At 38.8% G+C, this 17,392-nt stretch overlaps 2 protein-coding genes across 2 annotated transcripts; one reads left to right on the top strand and one right to left on the bottom strand.

Annotated features, from left to right (window-relative positions):
• Positions 1-1,317: 1,317 nt before the first annotated feature.
• Positions 1,318-10,263, top strand: LOC143462775 (gephyrin-like). The gene is made up of 18 exons (XM_076961050.1): positions 1,318-2,939; positions 3,162-3,240; positions 3,414-3,471; positions 3,952-4,139; positions 4,821-4,887; positions 5,542-5,826; positions 5,906-6,256; positions 6,330-6,384; positions 6,513-6,653; positions 6,733-6,825; positions 6,893-7,062; positions 7,430-7,642; positions 7,760-7,925; positions 8,167-8,281; positions 8,383-8,447; positions 8,531-8,634; positions 9,258-9,508; positions 9,726-10,263. The coding sequence occupies exons 1-17, from the start codon at positions 2,819-2,821 to the stop codon at positions 9,480-9,482; spliced, it is 2,496 nt and encodes an 831-aa protein (XP_076817165.1). The 5' UTR covers positions 1,318-2,818; the 3' UTR covers positions 9,483-9,508; positions 9,726-10,263.
• An 811-nt stretch (positions 10,264-11,074) lies between these two features.
• LOC143462784 (delta(14)-sterol reductase TM7SF2-like) lies at positions 11,075-17,200 on the bottom strand. Its single transcript, XM_076961062.1, has 12 exons — positions 16,925-17,200; positions 16,264-16,381; positions 15,655-15,821; positions 14,316-14,558; positions 14,032-14,203; positions 13,606-13,754; positions 13,309-13,458; positions 12,895-13,020; positions 12,446-12,614; positions 12,298-12,378; positions 11,975-12,103; positions 11,075-11,903 (listed from the first exon to the last, which is right to left on the bottom strand). The coding sequence occupies exons 1-12, from the start codon at positions 17,084-17,086 to the stop codon at positions 11,743-11,745; spliced, it is 1,827 nt and encodes a 608-aa protein (XP_076817177.1). The 5' UTR covers positions 17,087-17,200; the 3' UTR covers positions 11,075-11,742.
• Between the last annotated feature and the right edge of the window lie 192 nt (positions 17,201-17,392).

The following is a 17,392-nucleotide window of genomic DNA, read 5'->3' as shown; positions in this document are numbered from 1 at the left end:
TAATTGAATTAAGTGTTTCTCTAACTGTATATTTCCTGCGTTTTACTACTCATAATGATAATAATTAGGAGTAAATAGAAAATGTAGTTTTAAGTTTTAACCAGCTTGAAAAAAGTTTTTTTTATCCAGTACAGAGTGAGCAAATAATAATTTTTAGAGTTATTTTTATATATTTTATCACGCAAGTTATAACTTACCGCTATAACAACATTCAGTAAAACTCTCGGTAATTTTGAAACAAGTTAACAGGTTAACTTACATACACACCACAGAAAATAACTTTGACGTAGCTGAAAAAAAGCTTGGTAGAAATTTGTTATAGCTAGGGTTACCATTATCAGTCTGATGAAAATACATAACATTTATTTAAATGTTGACAAGCCACATCATGTCGTCCATAATAATAAATGCCATATTTATGCCCCTTCACGTATAGCATGTTCAAAATCTCGGAATGTATGACCGTCATATAAAACATATCACAGTTGTTTACGCCAATTTAACCGTTGTAAAAGTAAATAAATACAAACCGTGTGTAGCTTAATCTTGAGGAAACAATTATATACTCAACTCAATGTGAACGTCTTTTATAAATAACGTGGTTGAAGTGTTGGTTCAGCTGGGTTTGTGCAATGCGTTTGTACCCATTTCAAACCATAAAGCGTTTAACCCTGACACAACCTTGTCATTAAAGCACATACAGCAATTCATAGCCTTGGTGTGAACATGTAAGCAGAAATCAGTGGTTTACAATGGCTCGTGAAAATATCAAAACCTTTCTTAGCATTTCATTTATAGTTTTTTGAAAGGAGGCCAGTAGAATTCGGAAGAACACGATTTTTTCATGTCAATGCTTTGACATAGTTTAATCTTGAAAAGTCTCGGATGTTTAACAAAAATTTCTTGGATCACGGCGTGTAAATAAAAATTGTCAAAAATTAAATTTTCATCCATTTCTAAAAAATTGAACTTTTGACTTTTAAACCTTGCTGCGGCAATCGTGCGCAAGCAAATTCAATGATGCGTGACTGCGTTACATTGCAAGGTTTCTGACCCTTTAAATACATTTCATCTACCGTACAATTCAAAATAGAAACGGATGCACTTACAGATATGCACGATTGGACTAGTATTTGAAGCGTAGGAAGTCGTCACACCACCAACATGGCTGGTAGCTACAGCTCCATTTCATTTGGTTAATTTTAAAAGCCTAGGGCTATGTCTTAGATTTCGGGGAAATGTTCTTGTCAAGGCCTTTTTCGCCAACTTGCGTACGTGACAAATGATGCTGTTGTCATGTCAGACGTTTGAAAATAACAATTCAGTCGAAACGTAAATGTGTGTGGTTGTTGTATTGTAGCCTACTATGCTCGCAAGTCGCGATAGTGCCCGACCTGTACTACCGAGCAATACAAATAAATCCAAAATTTTTGTTAGTACATATATAGGCTAGCCTCAGTGTTGCAGCTTTAGAAAGTCATGATAAATCGACATTGAAATAAATAAAAAAGTGCTCTTACAAAGGACAGGTGTTCTAAAAAGAAAAAAAATCAAAGCTAGAATAATAGAATATCTCGAACATCATGTTTTTAAAGATTTGTGGAAACAGGTTTTTTGAAATTAATTTAATTAAACGTATGATACGTGATTGATATTTAAATCAATATTTATTTTTTAAGCAAAATTTTATAAAAAGAGCTGTCATTAACTTTGATCTTGGTTTCTGTTTTAACGTTTAGCATATTGTAGAAGAGTGAGTTCTTGAAAAAGTTACTGCCATTTCTCATATGCATTGACGTGCTGTTTTGTTCGTGGTTGTTGCTTCCTAAACATTTGAAAAAACTTTTGCCTTAAATGTTGTTTTCGAACCTGTTTCGTTTTATTATTTGTTCTAATTCCCTTGTTCTGTTTGAAATTAGATCATTTTATTACTAAATTTGATTTTTAATTTTATTAAGTTTATGAGATCTCCATTGATTTATTTCACTTTGATCTTGGTTTTAATGGTTGTATGGCAAATATCAATATTTCTTTATAGCTTATTGCATTATTCTAGCAGAGAAAATTCTTGTTCAAACATTATTCATTGGCTAGTATATTGTCCATAATTGTCTGTGCGATGTAAGGAGCTTTAATAGTATTGATTGACTTTTGAATTACTTGATCAAGGAGGCATATAAGCTGACTGTTATTTTAACTATTATCGTGTGGCCTTAGAAACATTTTCTGTTTTGTTAACATTGTTTAGTGTCATAGGTACTTCGGGTTTGTTTTTTCAGAATTTATCTGCTTAGTTGGTTTTGGAATTCCAACTGCTGATCACCGATTTAGATATTTTTCAAATACCACGATTGTGAATAAATTGACAATCGATTCAAAGAAAGTTGTTACTTTCAATTGATTGTTTGTACGATATTGTTGCTGTTACTTCATTGATTTGTGTGACCAATCAAATAACTCATTGTTAAGGTTTTCTAATTGAAAATGATTTTGATCGATTTTTGAATTTGTCAGTTGTCTCTCAGGAGAACACAGCTCATTGTTTGTATTTTATTTATGGCTGTAATTTTTAAGATGTTTTTTTAAATAAGAATACAAGGAAATGTCAATACAAATTATGAGTCTATGAAAACTTTGAGGTAGAAATATTCTGCTATTGACATTAAATGGCACCCAGTTACTTACTTATTGAACATTAAAAATATCTTTTGTATAAAAGCTTGTTTATATACGTTGTGGAAAATACTGCTGGACTAGTTTTCTTGTAGCGCAATGATGAAATGCAGTGTTTTGTATCCAGCAGCTTATAAGCGACAAAATGTCTGATTTGGGTCTGTATGCTAAAACTGCCAGGCTTGATGCCGGGGTGCTAGGAACTGCCCTTGCTGTGACATTGGGTGAAAAGAAAAGAAAAACTGCCGTGGTGGGGCTGCTAATTGGTGAGTTTGATAGGAGAAGTTTTTGAAAACGTACCGATACACGCTGATGAACTAGCCATGATGTTGTTTGGTTGAAAGCATAGTCGACTTATTGGAAAAGGCTGGTAGGATCGTCTACCTAGTCCCTACTCAACATATTAGTAGTGTTAGTCAGCTTTTGGCTTTCAAGTCAAATGGTTGCAAAAGTATTGTGTTTATAACCTACTCATTTTTCTATTGTAGTGAGTGAAATTTCTGCTCGGGGACTCTCAAATGATATAGTCGGGCAAAAATTACAGGGCGTCGTCTCGCAAATGAGCAGGTATGTTTATGTGCAGACTTGGTAATGTAATAGTTTATGATTTGTAGTTGGTTAATAAACTTTTGACACAAATGGATAAATTGATGGAAGTTTAAGTGCAGATTTTAGAAGAAATTTTGTTCCTCACTCACGATCATCTTTATGTTATCCTGGCATTGATTTTCTATTTCCAGATTTGAAGTGATAATAAAGGAAAGGAAAATTGTCTCTGACCAAGTGGATGAAATCAAAGTAAGTCCTGCCCACATAAGACTTTGTTAGGAAAAGTATTAAACCAGTATAAATTGCAATCAGTGTAATTGTATTCTATGTGTTGACTGCCGACTATGATTTTTTTTCTTAATAAGAGGATTCCCCCCTGCTGTCAACAGTGATTATTTACTTGTATAGTGATAGTGATGTTATACTTGTTTTACACATTTTTCTACCAAGGCTCCTAACACAACAAGTAGAATTTATGTTTTTGGTGCAAATTTGCATCACTTAGCATTGAAACAGTTTTGAAATGTCCTACCTGGCAATCAGGACAAGTCGGAAAATTTGAAGTATTTGTTAAGAGTCAAAAACAAAAGTTGTGAAATGCTTGAAATCTCAATTCTGTCTTAAAGACTGGCTTTTGGGAACAACTATTGGAAATAAACTACACTAAAATTTCCATATGTTATTACCGTTAAAGTTTTCAGTTTAGTGCAAACATTTAACCTCATTTAGAAAACTTTGGTGGAATGGACGAACGGATTTGGTCTCGATCTGATCCTCACGGTGGGAGGAGCTGAGTTTTCATCCCGAGATGTGACCCCTGAAGCAACGAGGGCAGTCATTGAAAGAGAGGTTCCCGCCTTCTCCACGGCTATGATTATGGCGGGTCTTAAGTTTGATCCAAGCACCTTGCTATTCAGGTACTGTGTACGAATAGATTAAATCGATATTCAATATGTGACGTTTCTCAGACACTCGCTAGTAAAAGGCAGTCATAAGATTTAACGTTGCTCTCAAGTACTGTTGACAAAAGAATTGGGTGGAAATACTGTAAAGGAGTGGGTTCATTCTAGTCAAATGGCTCCAAAACTTATGAATGATTTTAATGTTAGCTTTAACATTGTATATAAAGCTGAAGTTATAAATCTTAACTGTTGGTGTGTTTATTAATTTTCATCGTGGATTGTGTCCTTGAAGGAAAAGTTTCTACGCTTATACAAACATTAAGTTAGTTGCTTGGCACACCAGCCTATATGGATATATTTTCAATAAGTTGTTTTGGTGCCTTTTTTGACAAAAACATGCTGTGCTCTGGTGAACTATTTCTAGGAAATCCTGTTAACGCTTGGGGCTATTCAGTTATTTCACGTTAAACATTCCAGCACCACATTAAGCTGTGAATTTTAACTTCCCAGGTATATTGATACTTCTTCGCTACATCGATTATTCCCTCCTATTTTTTTGAAAATAGTGGTTGTGTGTTGTATATATTTATTATTTTATGATTGAATGAAAGGAGTTGGATTTAGCATTGTCTTTATTTTATTGCATTTCAAAAAGTTTTATTTTGTCAAAATGACAAGAAAAGCTGTTTTTTGCAGAGGCATCTCTGGAATCAGGAAGAATGTGCTGATAATAAACCTTCCAGGATATCTTCAGAAAGCCACGGTACGAATTAGATGATTTAAGAATAGGTTTTGTGGCAACAAAATACCGTCTCTGCGACGTTCATGCAATTTAGTACGTGGGCAGGACTCAAAACAGATTGATGGTTTGTGAAAGGAGTTTTATTTGGGTTGTTCAAACATTTCGAATTAAATTTGGGGTTTTCTGTGGTAAATATTGACCGTAGAATAATTATGGGAAGGGTTTAAAGCAGCCGGTCCAACAAAGATGAGCGTCCTGTAAATATAAGCGAGCTTCCGTTTCTGTTTTAAACAAAATTTGGCTCGGGGCAATGATAGCTGTAAGATTGCCATGGTAAGGTCAACCAAATGCATCTTGAGCTATTTGCGTTGTTGATTGTTCCTTTTATGTGGTTTCTATATTGGTGGGTTGCTTTGATTTCTATGTCCACGGTAGGACATGCTCATACGGTTCACAATAAGAACAAAAACAGATTTTCGAAGAATGATTTCTCTTATTTTTGACCCATCATGGTAGATTTAATCTGTGCACATTTATTCCCCCTCATACAAAGTCACAAAATTTTATCGATGATTGCATGGCAGCAGTGAAGGACGTCCATACATATGTTTGTTGTATTTCCTGTTATAGCGTGAGTTAAGGTAAACAGTTGTGTGACGATCTTGTTTTACGTAGGATTTCCTGCAAGTTATCTTGCCTTCACTGCCTGCTGCGATTCGTTCGTTGAAAAATGAAGCAACGTTGAGTCAAGGCTCTAAAAATATTTCAAGAAATGTCGCAACACAACCGAGTTTGACGTCACAAGTGCCAGTCACCGGTCACCATGCTCAACCACTGTCTGCCTTTCCGACAGATGTGGGACTTCCCCATTTGTTTGGCTCAAACGCTGACCATTCCGTTGCAGCGCCAGTACACGGCGCTTTCACTCCGTCGCACGATTCTGGAATCACATCAGCTCATGTTTGTGCTCGGATATTTTGCTCTCATCGCTGCTTTGTAGTCAACAGCTTATTTTAAGTTGTTTGAATTTTATTTTTAGAGTCTCCCACCCCACCATTCGTCAGACCAACCAGTGCACACATCACAAGCCATCCATTCAACGTCAGCACTGAGCCAACCAGCAGGTCATCATGCTCCCCCCACCATCAACACACCTGTGGGCCACCACGCAGACGCAACATCTGACATCCGCCACTTCTCATCTTCACACGGTGCCACAAATCCGGGATTTGAAGTGTCACCAATTCAACGTCTCTCATCTGGTGATCGTTCATCACCTAGCGCCACCCAACGCGGCATTGAAAGAGATCACCATGCCACTAGAGGGGGTGGAGAGGCAATCACTGAAGATGAACTGTTTGGACCGGAGCCAGTGGCAGTTGCAGAATCGGTGAGTTCCATCGAGTTTGCACGCGTCGGTGGTTTGGTGATGTTTGACACCGACTACTCTGTTTTATCCCCAGGTTAGTATTGTTGGAAATCGTCCACTGAGTCGTTCTTCTATCGCTTCATCCGTCGGTAAATATCGCGAAAGTGTTTAAAATTATCCTGTCTTTGAATTATTTCTTGTTCATAAAACCTGGCATAAGAACATGCTGCTTAGTGATTACATCATGTGTGAGTTTTGTGTTTCCTTCATTCTCTAGTGGAGTGGAACACACAGAGTTTCAACCGGGTCGCGCGACGCCCTCGAATGAGCCCATACAAAGCCCTCAGTATCGATAAAGCCTTTGGGACAATTTTTGCCTTTTCTGATCCCCTGCCGGTTGTGACAAAATTTTTTAAAGGTGTGATTTTCACGACAACTTTCGACATTTTCTGCTTCTGTGAATAATTGTTCAGAATTTCGTTCTATCATGTTTCTAGATGCAATTGATTACGTAACTGCGGAAAATGTTTGTGCTCTCTGTGCTGTCCCTCCCCAACCAACTGCCATATTGGACGGATACGCAGTCATAGGTTGGTTTCCCTTAAAAGCGTAAACTTCTCACTTTTTCTTGTGAGGTAACTGTGGTGTAATCTCCAGCTAACGATACCCCGGGGGACCTGGATGTTGTGAGGAGTCAGTCGGGAACGTCGCCGCAACTTCTCACCATTGGAAAAGTGATGCGAGTGACCACTGGAGGCATCATGCCACCAGGAGCAAATGCTGTGGTCCCGGTGGAGGAAACAATCCTGCTCTCGGAAACGAATCAGGTCAGTTTTGAGAAAGATATTTCTAGTCAACGACGAGAAGCGAGTCAAACTTCTAATTACTGTGTTTCCTCATTATTTGCTGAAATTGCAGTCATGGGAACGATTTCAGTGCATAATGTTTCCTGTGTAGTGATTGGGCTTTTCAACCACTCGCTAATGTCAGGAAAAGAGATTTGGCCTACTCACACCTCAATTGGTGATAAGAGCTTTCGTCTCATATAGTGCTGAGCAATCTAGACTTTATGCTTGTTTGTGGGACTTTTCACGATAGTAGCCGCAAGCGAGCCGCTGCTACCGAACCCAGTCAACGCGGTAAAAATACGAATAGATTTGCGTGGAAGTGTGATTGCGGCTTTTTCCCGTGCAGGGTTCCACTGAGGTCGCAGTCCGCTGTCTTCAGCCTTCCACACCAGGCCAGCATATTCGACCAAAAGGAAGTGACGTCAACGTCGATGACGTCGCAGTTAAAGCGGGGACGAAGCTGGGTCATGTTGAAATTGGCCTCCTGGCCTCTGTCGGGGTCACCACAGTCCGTGTTCACAGACTCCCAACCGTTGCACTGATTTCGTTTGGAAAGAAGGTGCCCAGTTAATTGATATTCCCAAGCCTGGAACTTGAGACAGCAATAACCCGTTGCTTCTGTTGGATGTCTTTGAACTTTGTATCGACACAAATCAACAAATACTTTCCATTTCAGTTGACAGAAGCAGACACCATAGATCTACGTCCCGGAGACATCAGAGACACAAATCGAGTCTGTTTGCTGCTTGCTCTTCGTAAGCAAGGTTACCCCACAGAAGATATGGGAATCGTGAGAAAGCCCGAATCTCTCAGGGACACCATCATACAAGCTTATCAAAAAGGTTGCCATCACTTCTTTTGTAACCGCTACGGTTACTTTGAAATGTAAATTTATCACCGAGAACAATTTCATCCAAGATTTCAAATATGTCAGCTTCTGTGTCATTGTGTGCGCGAAACCAAAAAAAAGTCGGGAATGAAAACTTGCCAAATTCAAGACCTTTGTTGTGACACCAGGTCCCTTCCAGCAGATTTTATTAGTTCGAAAATATCCAACTTCACAAAGTGCTCTTCTAATTGCAGCTGACGTCGTCTTAACAACGGGAGGAACCGCGATGGGCGAGAACGATCACGTGAAGCCACTCTTGCGTGAAATTGGAGCAACGATCCACGTCGGGAGAATTGTGCTAAAACCTGGGTATGTTCGAATTATTACGTCTCAATGGGCTACTATGTGGTCATATTGTTGTGTGAAGCATTAGGTCCCATCATCAGATTAAATCTGATACTATTTCATAGTGCTCCTTCTGCCTTTGCCACGCTTGACACTCCGCGCGGCAGGAAATATTTCTTCGCACTTTCCGGTAAGCACATGTCGTCATAACTACGTAATAATGCGTTTGTTGTTGGTGGTGTCTGCTTGATTTGAAGAAATATGTCTTCACAGGAGTTCCGGTTCCAGCCTACGTAGGTTACTACTCGCTGGTGTTGCCGTGCCTACGCAAACTGAGCGGTTCGAAGGACCCGTTGCCACATATCATTAAAGTTAGGGTGGGTGGTCTCATATTTTTACTGTAGCAATTTCTTACGAAAGTAGGGATAAATTTATAAAGTTCTGCCAACAGCTGCAGTACTTAGAGCAGTGGTTCTCAACCTTCTGATCTTGGCGGACCCCTTTTGCTGCTGTCAAAGCAGTGGCGGACCCCTGAAGTTTAAGCAAACTAAGGGTTCTGAGACTGCACTTAAATGTTTCTTTGCTTAGTTTTACTTAATAGTCTTGGTGCACAACTGCGCTATTCATTCAAAATAACATCAAACTATGCGGATATTTTTACTTAAAATCACTGTATCCAGCTGTCTTCTCGTATAATCCGCAATCTAGTGCATCACAATAGGCCTTCCCTGCGGGTGATAAATCTCAATAAGCTTTTGTATTGTCCCATCACAATAGGCAATTAAGCAAATGTTCAAGCCTATTTCAAAAAGCAATGATAAACAGCAAAAACTTTTTAAAAACTCGTACTTTATGTTGCAAATTTCGAAGTTCTCACCGACCAACTGAAAACGTTTCGCGGACCCCCAGGGGTCCGCCGACCACCGGTTGAGAACCACTGACTTAGAGGTACCCATAACCGCATGTTCGGAAGCTTTATTCGATGTTTATTTTACCCCAGGCTTCCTCGGACATTTACCTGGATACCGTCCCCGAATATCAGAGGGTATCCCTGCGCCACGAACGCGACGACCCCATACCGTGGGCTGACGTCACAGGCGGTCAGATAATCAGCCGCCTGAAGAGCATGGTCGGCGCAGACGCTTTGCTCCTTTTGCCCGCCAAGTCGGACGAGCGCTCTGTGGTGAAGAGAAACGAGCTGCTAAACGCGATGTTGATAGATTAGTCGCGGACTGCGCGGCTCAGTTCAAGGTACCCCTATCACTGTGCTATGATCACGCGGGCATATTGCAAGTATTTGTGAAAATTTTGAATGAAATGACCAACGTCGTCGCCTGTTAGATCATAAATGAATTGTATTCGCTTTATTCGATATGAGTCACGTGTGTTACGGCGTAAACCAGCTTGAATCGGAGCTGCTTTGCTCCAGTTCAGTACTTTTTTAAAATACTAGAATTGTTTATTGCAGATGCGCAGTGAAGATTTGTTTCTCAAAACTGATGCTACAGTACATGATCGATGCCTATTCGAAGATTCCATCACTATGTGTAGAGACGCAAGGTGACGTAGGATATAGTGAGATTGTAAAGGATTTAGCGAATTTCTTTCTTGGTTTTAAGTGTAAGTAGCACTCGTATACAATCCATTATTGCACCATTGACTACGTAGCCAAAAGAGTTGATGTTATATTGCTATTGGTGGTTATTCCAAACGATGATTGTGAACCTTTAACAGATGGCTGCGATAAATTAGGGGCCAGTAATGATTGTCGTTTTGTATATTTTTCATATTTATTCGTTCCATTAGAGCTAATGTACATGGTTATTGTGTGTAGTGGCGCTTAACGTACCCGTAGTTTCGCTTCCGTCGTTCCATAATTGCAGTTCCAGTTGTACGATGTGGTTTATACATCAGTGTTGGAAATCGATTTGTTGCATTTCTTGCTTGTCTTATTGGCTGTCGGGCGCTTCTAATCCTTGTAATAAAGCTATCACTCATTGTAAAAAGGTCTCTTGAAAACGTTGCGATTTTCAAACAAGCTTTTGTCAGCCAACCGTTCAACACCTCAAGCTGGAGGTGCCGACGATTGAACGCAAAATTTTTCCTTTTTTGCTTAGCCATGGGCTGACTACAACTTTTGTGTTCTTAATTCTGTCAGGACTGAGATGAAGTCTTGTCTATTGTAAATTGCTGGTGACCGCAATATCGCGCAGAAAAGCGTAATTTGCTGTAAAGAAAATCTCTTTGAACCGAACACGGTTCCACCAAATACAGTGAGACCTCGTCAATCCGGACCACATTGTTTCGTCATAAAATGTCGGTTTAGCGGGGTATCCGGAAAATCGGAGAGCAAAAAATTAATCAATCTTGCTATTGCAGCACCGTGTTCAAAATGCAGTATGCACCTTACTACAATTCAAAGTACCGAGTTTATTATGCGTAGATAATCGGCTATTGTTTCGTCAACTATTCACTTTATCTAGGACAATCGTGAATCATTTTCGCTTCACTCTTAATAATCCGGTTTATCGGATTTTTTTACTAATGATTTAGCACATTTGTTACAAAACTTGTGTCGGAGTCGGACAGCGGGGTTTCCGGTTTAAAGGGGGTAAAATGCATAGGAAGAAATCCATTCCCGGCAGTTTTGTGTCGGATAACAGGGATTCCGGATTAACGAGGTCTCACTGTACTCGTACCTGTGACGAAATCAGTCTATTAGTTCATTGCAAGCAGTGGAATGTGTCGACCTTCGGCGCCACCCAGTGCTTGCATTGAAGCCTTCACTGGTTATGAATTGAACACTGGGGGCGCACCTGAAAGCACAGGTAACATTCTATTTCCACTTTCAGGAAACTTTCACGCGCACGCAAGGCAATAATGACGTCATCACTATGTACAAGCACATATTTACAATCTTCAAATGTTTAGACGATATTAATCCCAGCGGAAGACGACATTGAATCAGTTTGAAGCTCGTCCGCACCAATTAATAGGATTTGTTTAAAAAGCGACCTATTCTGTACAAAATTAATCTACGTATTCGAGACCTGTACAAGTTACGCGTTTAATATTTACAGATGAGGTTAGACTGTGCAAAATCTTGATTGGCTGTTAATAGATGGAATTAAAAGTAGAACTTAACATATCAAGAATGAAAGCCCCCCAAATGTCGCTAGTTTAGATTCTAATCATTAAAATCTGACAAACAAACAGTTTAACCTTCACCACATCCGTACAAAATAAGGGGTTCTAATGATCGAGAAATATCATGACTTGGCAGTTTTTCCAAGTATGAAAATATGATTACAAAAAGGAAAAACGGAAGTATTGAGTCTGCTTGATTACTGAAAGAAAATAATTCCGCAACTTTACAACTAATCGCTTCATTGGCGACTGTTACCAGCAACAGATCATTGTGGTCGACTCCACACCAATACTACTTAGGTGGGTGGGCCTGAGTTGTTAAGAACAGGGATGACTGCTTAGAAGATGTAGGGAATGACACGGTGTTTGACTTTCTGGCAGTAGAGCTTCCAGGCGTGGCCGTGCTTCTTCTTGCATCTCACTTCATCACGGAGTGAACGTGACATGAGCAGAAGCGTGACAAAGACGGGATAGAACCACGGTAGAATATGAGTGAAACCTGTCACGGAACACATCACAAGTTATACAAGAGCATACAAACGTGAACAGTATTGCAAGACGAGATCATACCACAAGCCAAGCCCCATGCTAGCGCAATGAGGATTTCCCCAAAGTAGTTGGGGTGACGGACAATTCCCCAGTATCCGGAGACCAAGAGTCTGTCGCCGTCAGGTTTGGAAGGTTGGATGCTCTCCAAGTCTAAATATAAAAACATAAATAAAACTATTTCCAAGTGGAAGTTTAGTTTGAAAAAGTGAATCAACTGAAAAAATGTGTGTTATCTGCTGGCCATGCCACATTGTTCGTGGTTTGGTGTCACAACGAGTAGCTTATCATTGACTAGGACTTAGAATCACACAAAATTACTTCAGTCCTACATTAGTTGAACTCACGAGAAAGCTTTGGGTCGTACGGATTCTTTCGGAATGCCCCCTTTTGCTTTCCAGCCGCAAAGACGAAAAAAAATCCGACAACTGAAAAATAAAGATCCGTTCATTAGAACTACATCAATTCTGTGGCTTTGGCACAACCTTAACTGACCTAATATGGCGACGATTAGAGCGATTTCGAGGGGGTGCAAATCTCTGGGATGGGCAGCCACAAACTTTACCGGGAGAATGTATATAAAAGGCACGATGACAAGCTCCCCGAAGAATTGTACAAATCCAAGGCCTTCATTTTTTATATCGAACATGTAGGGGCACTGGGCCTGCAGTATAAAAGTGAAATGTACCAAAGCTGTGTACTTAAATGCATGACAACATCTAACCAATGCAAAGCAGACTGCAATGCACTGAAACATTAGATATTTATAAACGCCAGTAAATAGTTAATACCGCAGTATTAAAAATTTTTCTCCAACGATTAACCTTAAATGTAATGGATGTGAAATGAAAGACATTTAAAACAAACAAAAACTGATGATTTCATCGAAATAATGTCAAACAGCATTAATCATAGTTTTAACAAGAATCAAAGTCAAGTTGCACCTCATCCCAAAAGAACTCGAAGAAGATGTAAAGCACTTGTGAGATTGCAACAATCAAGAATTGAGTCCCATGTTGGTGATCATTGGCTTTATATTCAATTCCCATCTCTATCCATATCAAGACCATCTGCACAAAGCATTTAGTTTCAGACCAGCGCAATTAAGCTGACCGATTCGTTAGTAAAACATGTTAGAACAAGGATTTTCTGCGCCATTACACCTACTGTAATATAATAATGCTAACATGACTTGGCTAATATAAAAACTTTTGACAACTGCCCTAATGGTACATTTATTAATCCTATTTAACTTAGATTTCCACAAATAATTTGGTTTATAAATGAAGTTTTCGTCTGTTGTACTGAAAAATCTCACACAACATACCGCCAGTGGGCCTGCTTATTACTCCACTTACCCAACCAGCCATTGCTGGACGATAGAGATAAAGTTTCAGATCGAAAAGTGACCCAATGCGGGGGTGAAGTTCCCTTCCCAGAAAGCTGTCATAAATGTGAGACCCTGTGTTACTCCCTGGGTTCAGCTCGAGTGCAGTTGACCTGAATGACTGCATGAGAAAACCAAACAAGTACTTTTTCAGTGAAGTAAACTGCAGTTTTGTATTTCAGGCGTTACTTTTCAGATCAATGCCTTTGAGAAAGTTTTTCTTTAAAACTACGAAGAATGCGTTCCTTAACATCAGTGCAATGCTCACCACGAGATAAAGGATGAGAGTTCCAAGGTAACTAACAACGGTGGCAGCAAAGGCCAACTTGAAACATTGTTCGTGTGCAAATTTCATTGGCACCTTATAATGCACGAAAGCTCCATATGTCAGCAGAGTGAAGAACAATGTGTAAAGAGCTGCGAAAAGGCTTGGTGATAAATTCCAGACACAGTGCCATTAAGTTCAAATTAGGTATTATGAATATCAGGGATGGTTCGATACAAACACCAACATTCGCATGTGTTGGTGATGCAACACAAATACTGACACTAATGATCTAACTTGTTTCTTAGTTTCATTCAAGCAAGTTTTTATTAAATAAAATACTTAACAAACAAATATAGGTTTTCAATGGCCCGGTAATTCCATCGTTTTGATACAAAGCAATGTGCACTTGTACATTAACCAACATACCACTTATTCTGTAGTCAAGTCTAGTTCCTTTTGGGCTCGCTGGACCTTTCAGGATGTAGCCAAATGGCAGAGCATAAATAATTGCATGAAACAACAGATAAGCAAACAAGACTAGGAAAGACATTGGGCTGTAATAGTCCCCAAATTTGGTTGGGATTGTGGAAGGCTTGAACTGGAAAGATAAGAAGAGTACTTTGCTTCCCAGATCAAAAAATAGAGGATATGGTGTTTGAGAACAAATCATTTTCTACAAAGCACAAGTTGTTTATGAAATATGGTTCTACCTTGGATATGGCAAAGTCCAGTTGCTCACAGGTCACGATCATGACAACCGGAAGAAATGGCAGCGTCAGATACATGAGGAAAACACCAAGGATGCCTCCATATTCCATCTCCTCCTCTTCTTTCACAGATTCCTTGTATTTGGTCAGCTCGTTGGCAGTTATTGGTGGTGACATAACCTCTTTGACTCTTTGTCGAGTCATCATGTACCTTGAGTCTAATGTTGGTGCTTCTGTGACGTCGACCTAAACATGGTGCAATACAATTTACAGATTAAAATCAAATCTGGAAAGTTAATGCAATAAATTTCATGCTATTCTTTGCCTCAGCACAACATGACAATAAGCTGACTTTGCAATTAGAACTAAAACTATTACAAATATAACCATGCTTTAAAGTGCTATGTCAAAACAAGCAAGCTAACATATCGCCTTAATTAACATCATGCGACCTAATCAATCATTACATAACTTTTGCTGACGTCAAGTGAAAGCAAACAATGCTATCAAAGAAAAACACTTCCTGCAACCAGTCACTGCATGAAACGTAAACTACATTCTGCCTGCAGGCTACAGTGAAGTCTACACAGGGATTTATCTAATAAGAACACTACTCATAACCATTTAGTTAATTTAGTGTTAATTTATAAAATAATCATAACTTATATATAATTTAATAACACTACAAAATTTCCAATGTGGCCCAGGCCAATTAAATTAATTGTGAAATTATAGGCTATGTCAGTATGATATAAACCTTCCAAAAACAAAACAAGTTAACAATACCAACACATAATGGTGGCTGCTAACACACTTTTATTGTTTTTGCTAATTTGTGGTTTCATAAATAATTATTGAACTTTTGAAATAATGCTCACGCCTGGGCTAGCTAGTGGTAAGATGTTGAAGATAACACCAATGCAATGCAAACCTATTACTGCCTTAGACAATATTTTTAAAATAAACTTTAAAAAGACCTGGCATGTCAGACTTGCAGCCTTAGGGCTATTAAATTAAAGCCCAAAACAAAGCCTTTCACTTCATGAGCCCACTGAAAACTTATATTTGTATGTTACGTTTCTGAAATTGTTGGCCGCATCTCACAACCAAAGTATGTGGAACAGTGGAAGCTATAAAATGCTTTACTACCTTATATTTTCCAGGAATTTTTTGTCTCTTTCTGAGTTGCACGTATTAAAATAACGCAATTACCGTACTTTTAAAAGCAAACCAAAGTGATGCAAGCATTGGAATATAAATAATATATATATCAAACATATGGCCAACAGATGTTGGAGAGCTTGGCATGACCAATACAAACTGATCAAAAACAACACAATACCTTTGTCTTGGTAATGCTTGTGTTGGTAACTGTAGTGACAGCCTTCCCCTGGCTCTTAATCGTCACCATCTTTTCGTCCGAAGATGAGGAAGATGAGTTAATTACTCTGGTTTGTCGCATTGACTTTGCAACTTCCTGTTGCAGTAATCCTGTTTCTTTCTTCTGAGCTACAAATTTGTAAAAGTTTTAGTTTTGAGGTTAACAAACAGTGAAAGTGAAGAAATGCATATCAGCTTGAGGAATAATGAAAACTGATAAATATACAAAAGGAATATCTTTAGTGCAGTGTTTTTATTATAGGCTATTTAGCTGATAATTTTCTGGGTTTCCAGGTTTCCTTTAACTGCTTAGCCCTACAATATCGCTTAATTTGCAAGGTTTCCAAGACTACTCAGTGTCTAACTTGTAAGTTAATCAGCTGCCAAGAAGCTATAGAACTCTCAGCTACTTAGATGTGAAAATCCAAATTGTACAAAATTACACAAAATACAGACAAATATATATATATGCATTGCAAACGTATGATTTATTATTACGTAATACATTTGTAAACAAATATTACGCTATTATCTTGTTGTAGTAAAAATCAAGAAGTGCTTCACAACATACTGCGAGGTTTTCGTCCTGGACTGCGTCCCGGAGACCGTCCTGGAGATCGCGAGCGTCGCCGACTTCGGCTTCGAGCTGGTGACTTTGATCTCCTTGACGGTGTGAAAGCAGCTTCAGCCTAACAACCAATAGTTTTGACACGAATAAAATACACACATAGTCTATATGTGACCTATATACAGATCTATCACTAAAATCGACCAAGGATAATTGTTATTGCACCATAAGCTGTAACAATTTGGTGAAGACAGATTTAAGTTGAACTCTGAAGGAAACTTTTACACCTCTTGGAGGTATAAAATTTTTAACTGACAACACTCTTTTTCGTGAGGATTTTACCTGCAAAATATATATCATATCTGGCCTACAGTAAAAAAAGTTTGAGTATATTGCAGAAGTGCACAAGCGAATGATGTCACAATTTGAGTAGCTGGGGTCTAGTATACAAATGCGTCACGCAGTTGTGCACTCCTGCCCTAGACCTAAAGCTTTCAGCCCAACGTGAAGCAGGTGGCATCAATGTAAGGTGTTTGCTGATAGCAGGTCCAGACTAAAGTTTGAATTCTAAAGGCAGTTATTCAAAGTTTGGGATTTTTAAACTTTTTGATGAAAAAATTTCCAAACTGTAAGGCATGCAGTTAAAAATTTTTGTTTAGCTCACCTTGACATGCTTTAACAAGACATCCATTTCTGTTCCATCGTTAAATAAAACTTCAAATGAATTTGTGTCTTCGTCAAAAGACTTTATCTCGGCGGGAAAGTACAGTGGACTTCCTGGCCATTTTGCCATCACCTTATCTCCAACATTCCACCTTGTCTTCATTTTGAATTGGCTTAAGAAACAATTAAGTTAGCCTATGTAATATTGTTAAAAATATTAAGGAAACTTAATTCGGTTTTCACAGGCTTGTCATTGCAGGCCTAGGCTGTCAAAAATAAAAACGCAAACAATTACAAATTACCGTTGTAGGCAGTATAAAATGTAAGTTTTTTGTGCACCGTACAGCATAATTTTCAAAAATTGGTGTGCACCAGTAGGCAACAAAAAGTGTGTACTGGTTTCAGATGCACACTTTGTGACGTGGTAACCCCTGCCAAATACTGACCCTCCTTTGTGAAGTAATAAATT

The sequence above is a fragment of the Clavelina lepadiformis genome, chromosome 6 (assembly GCF_947623445.1).
Source record: "Clavelina lepadiformis chromosome 6, kaClaLepa1.1, whole genome shotgun sequence".
Lineage (NCBI taxonomy): Eukaryota > Metazoa > Chordata > Ascidiacea > Aplousobranchia > Clavelinidae > Clavelina > Clavelina lepadiformis.
Note: the sequence above shows the minus strand (reverse complement) of the source record. Positions and strands in the feature narration are given on the sequence as shown.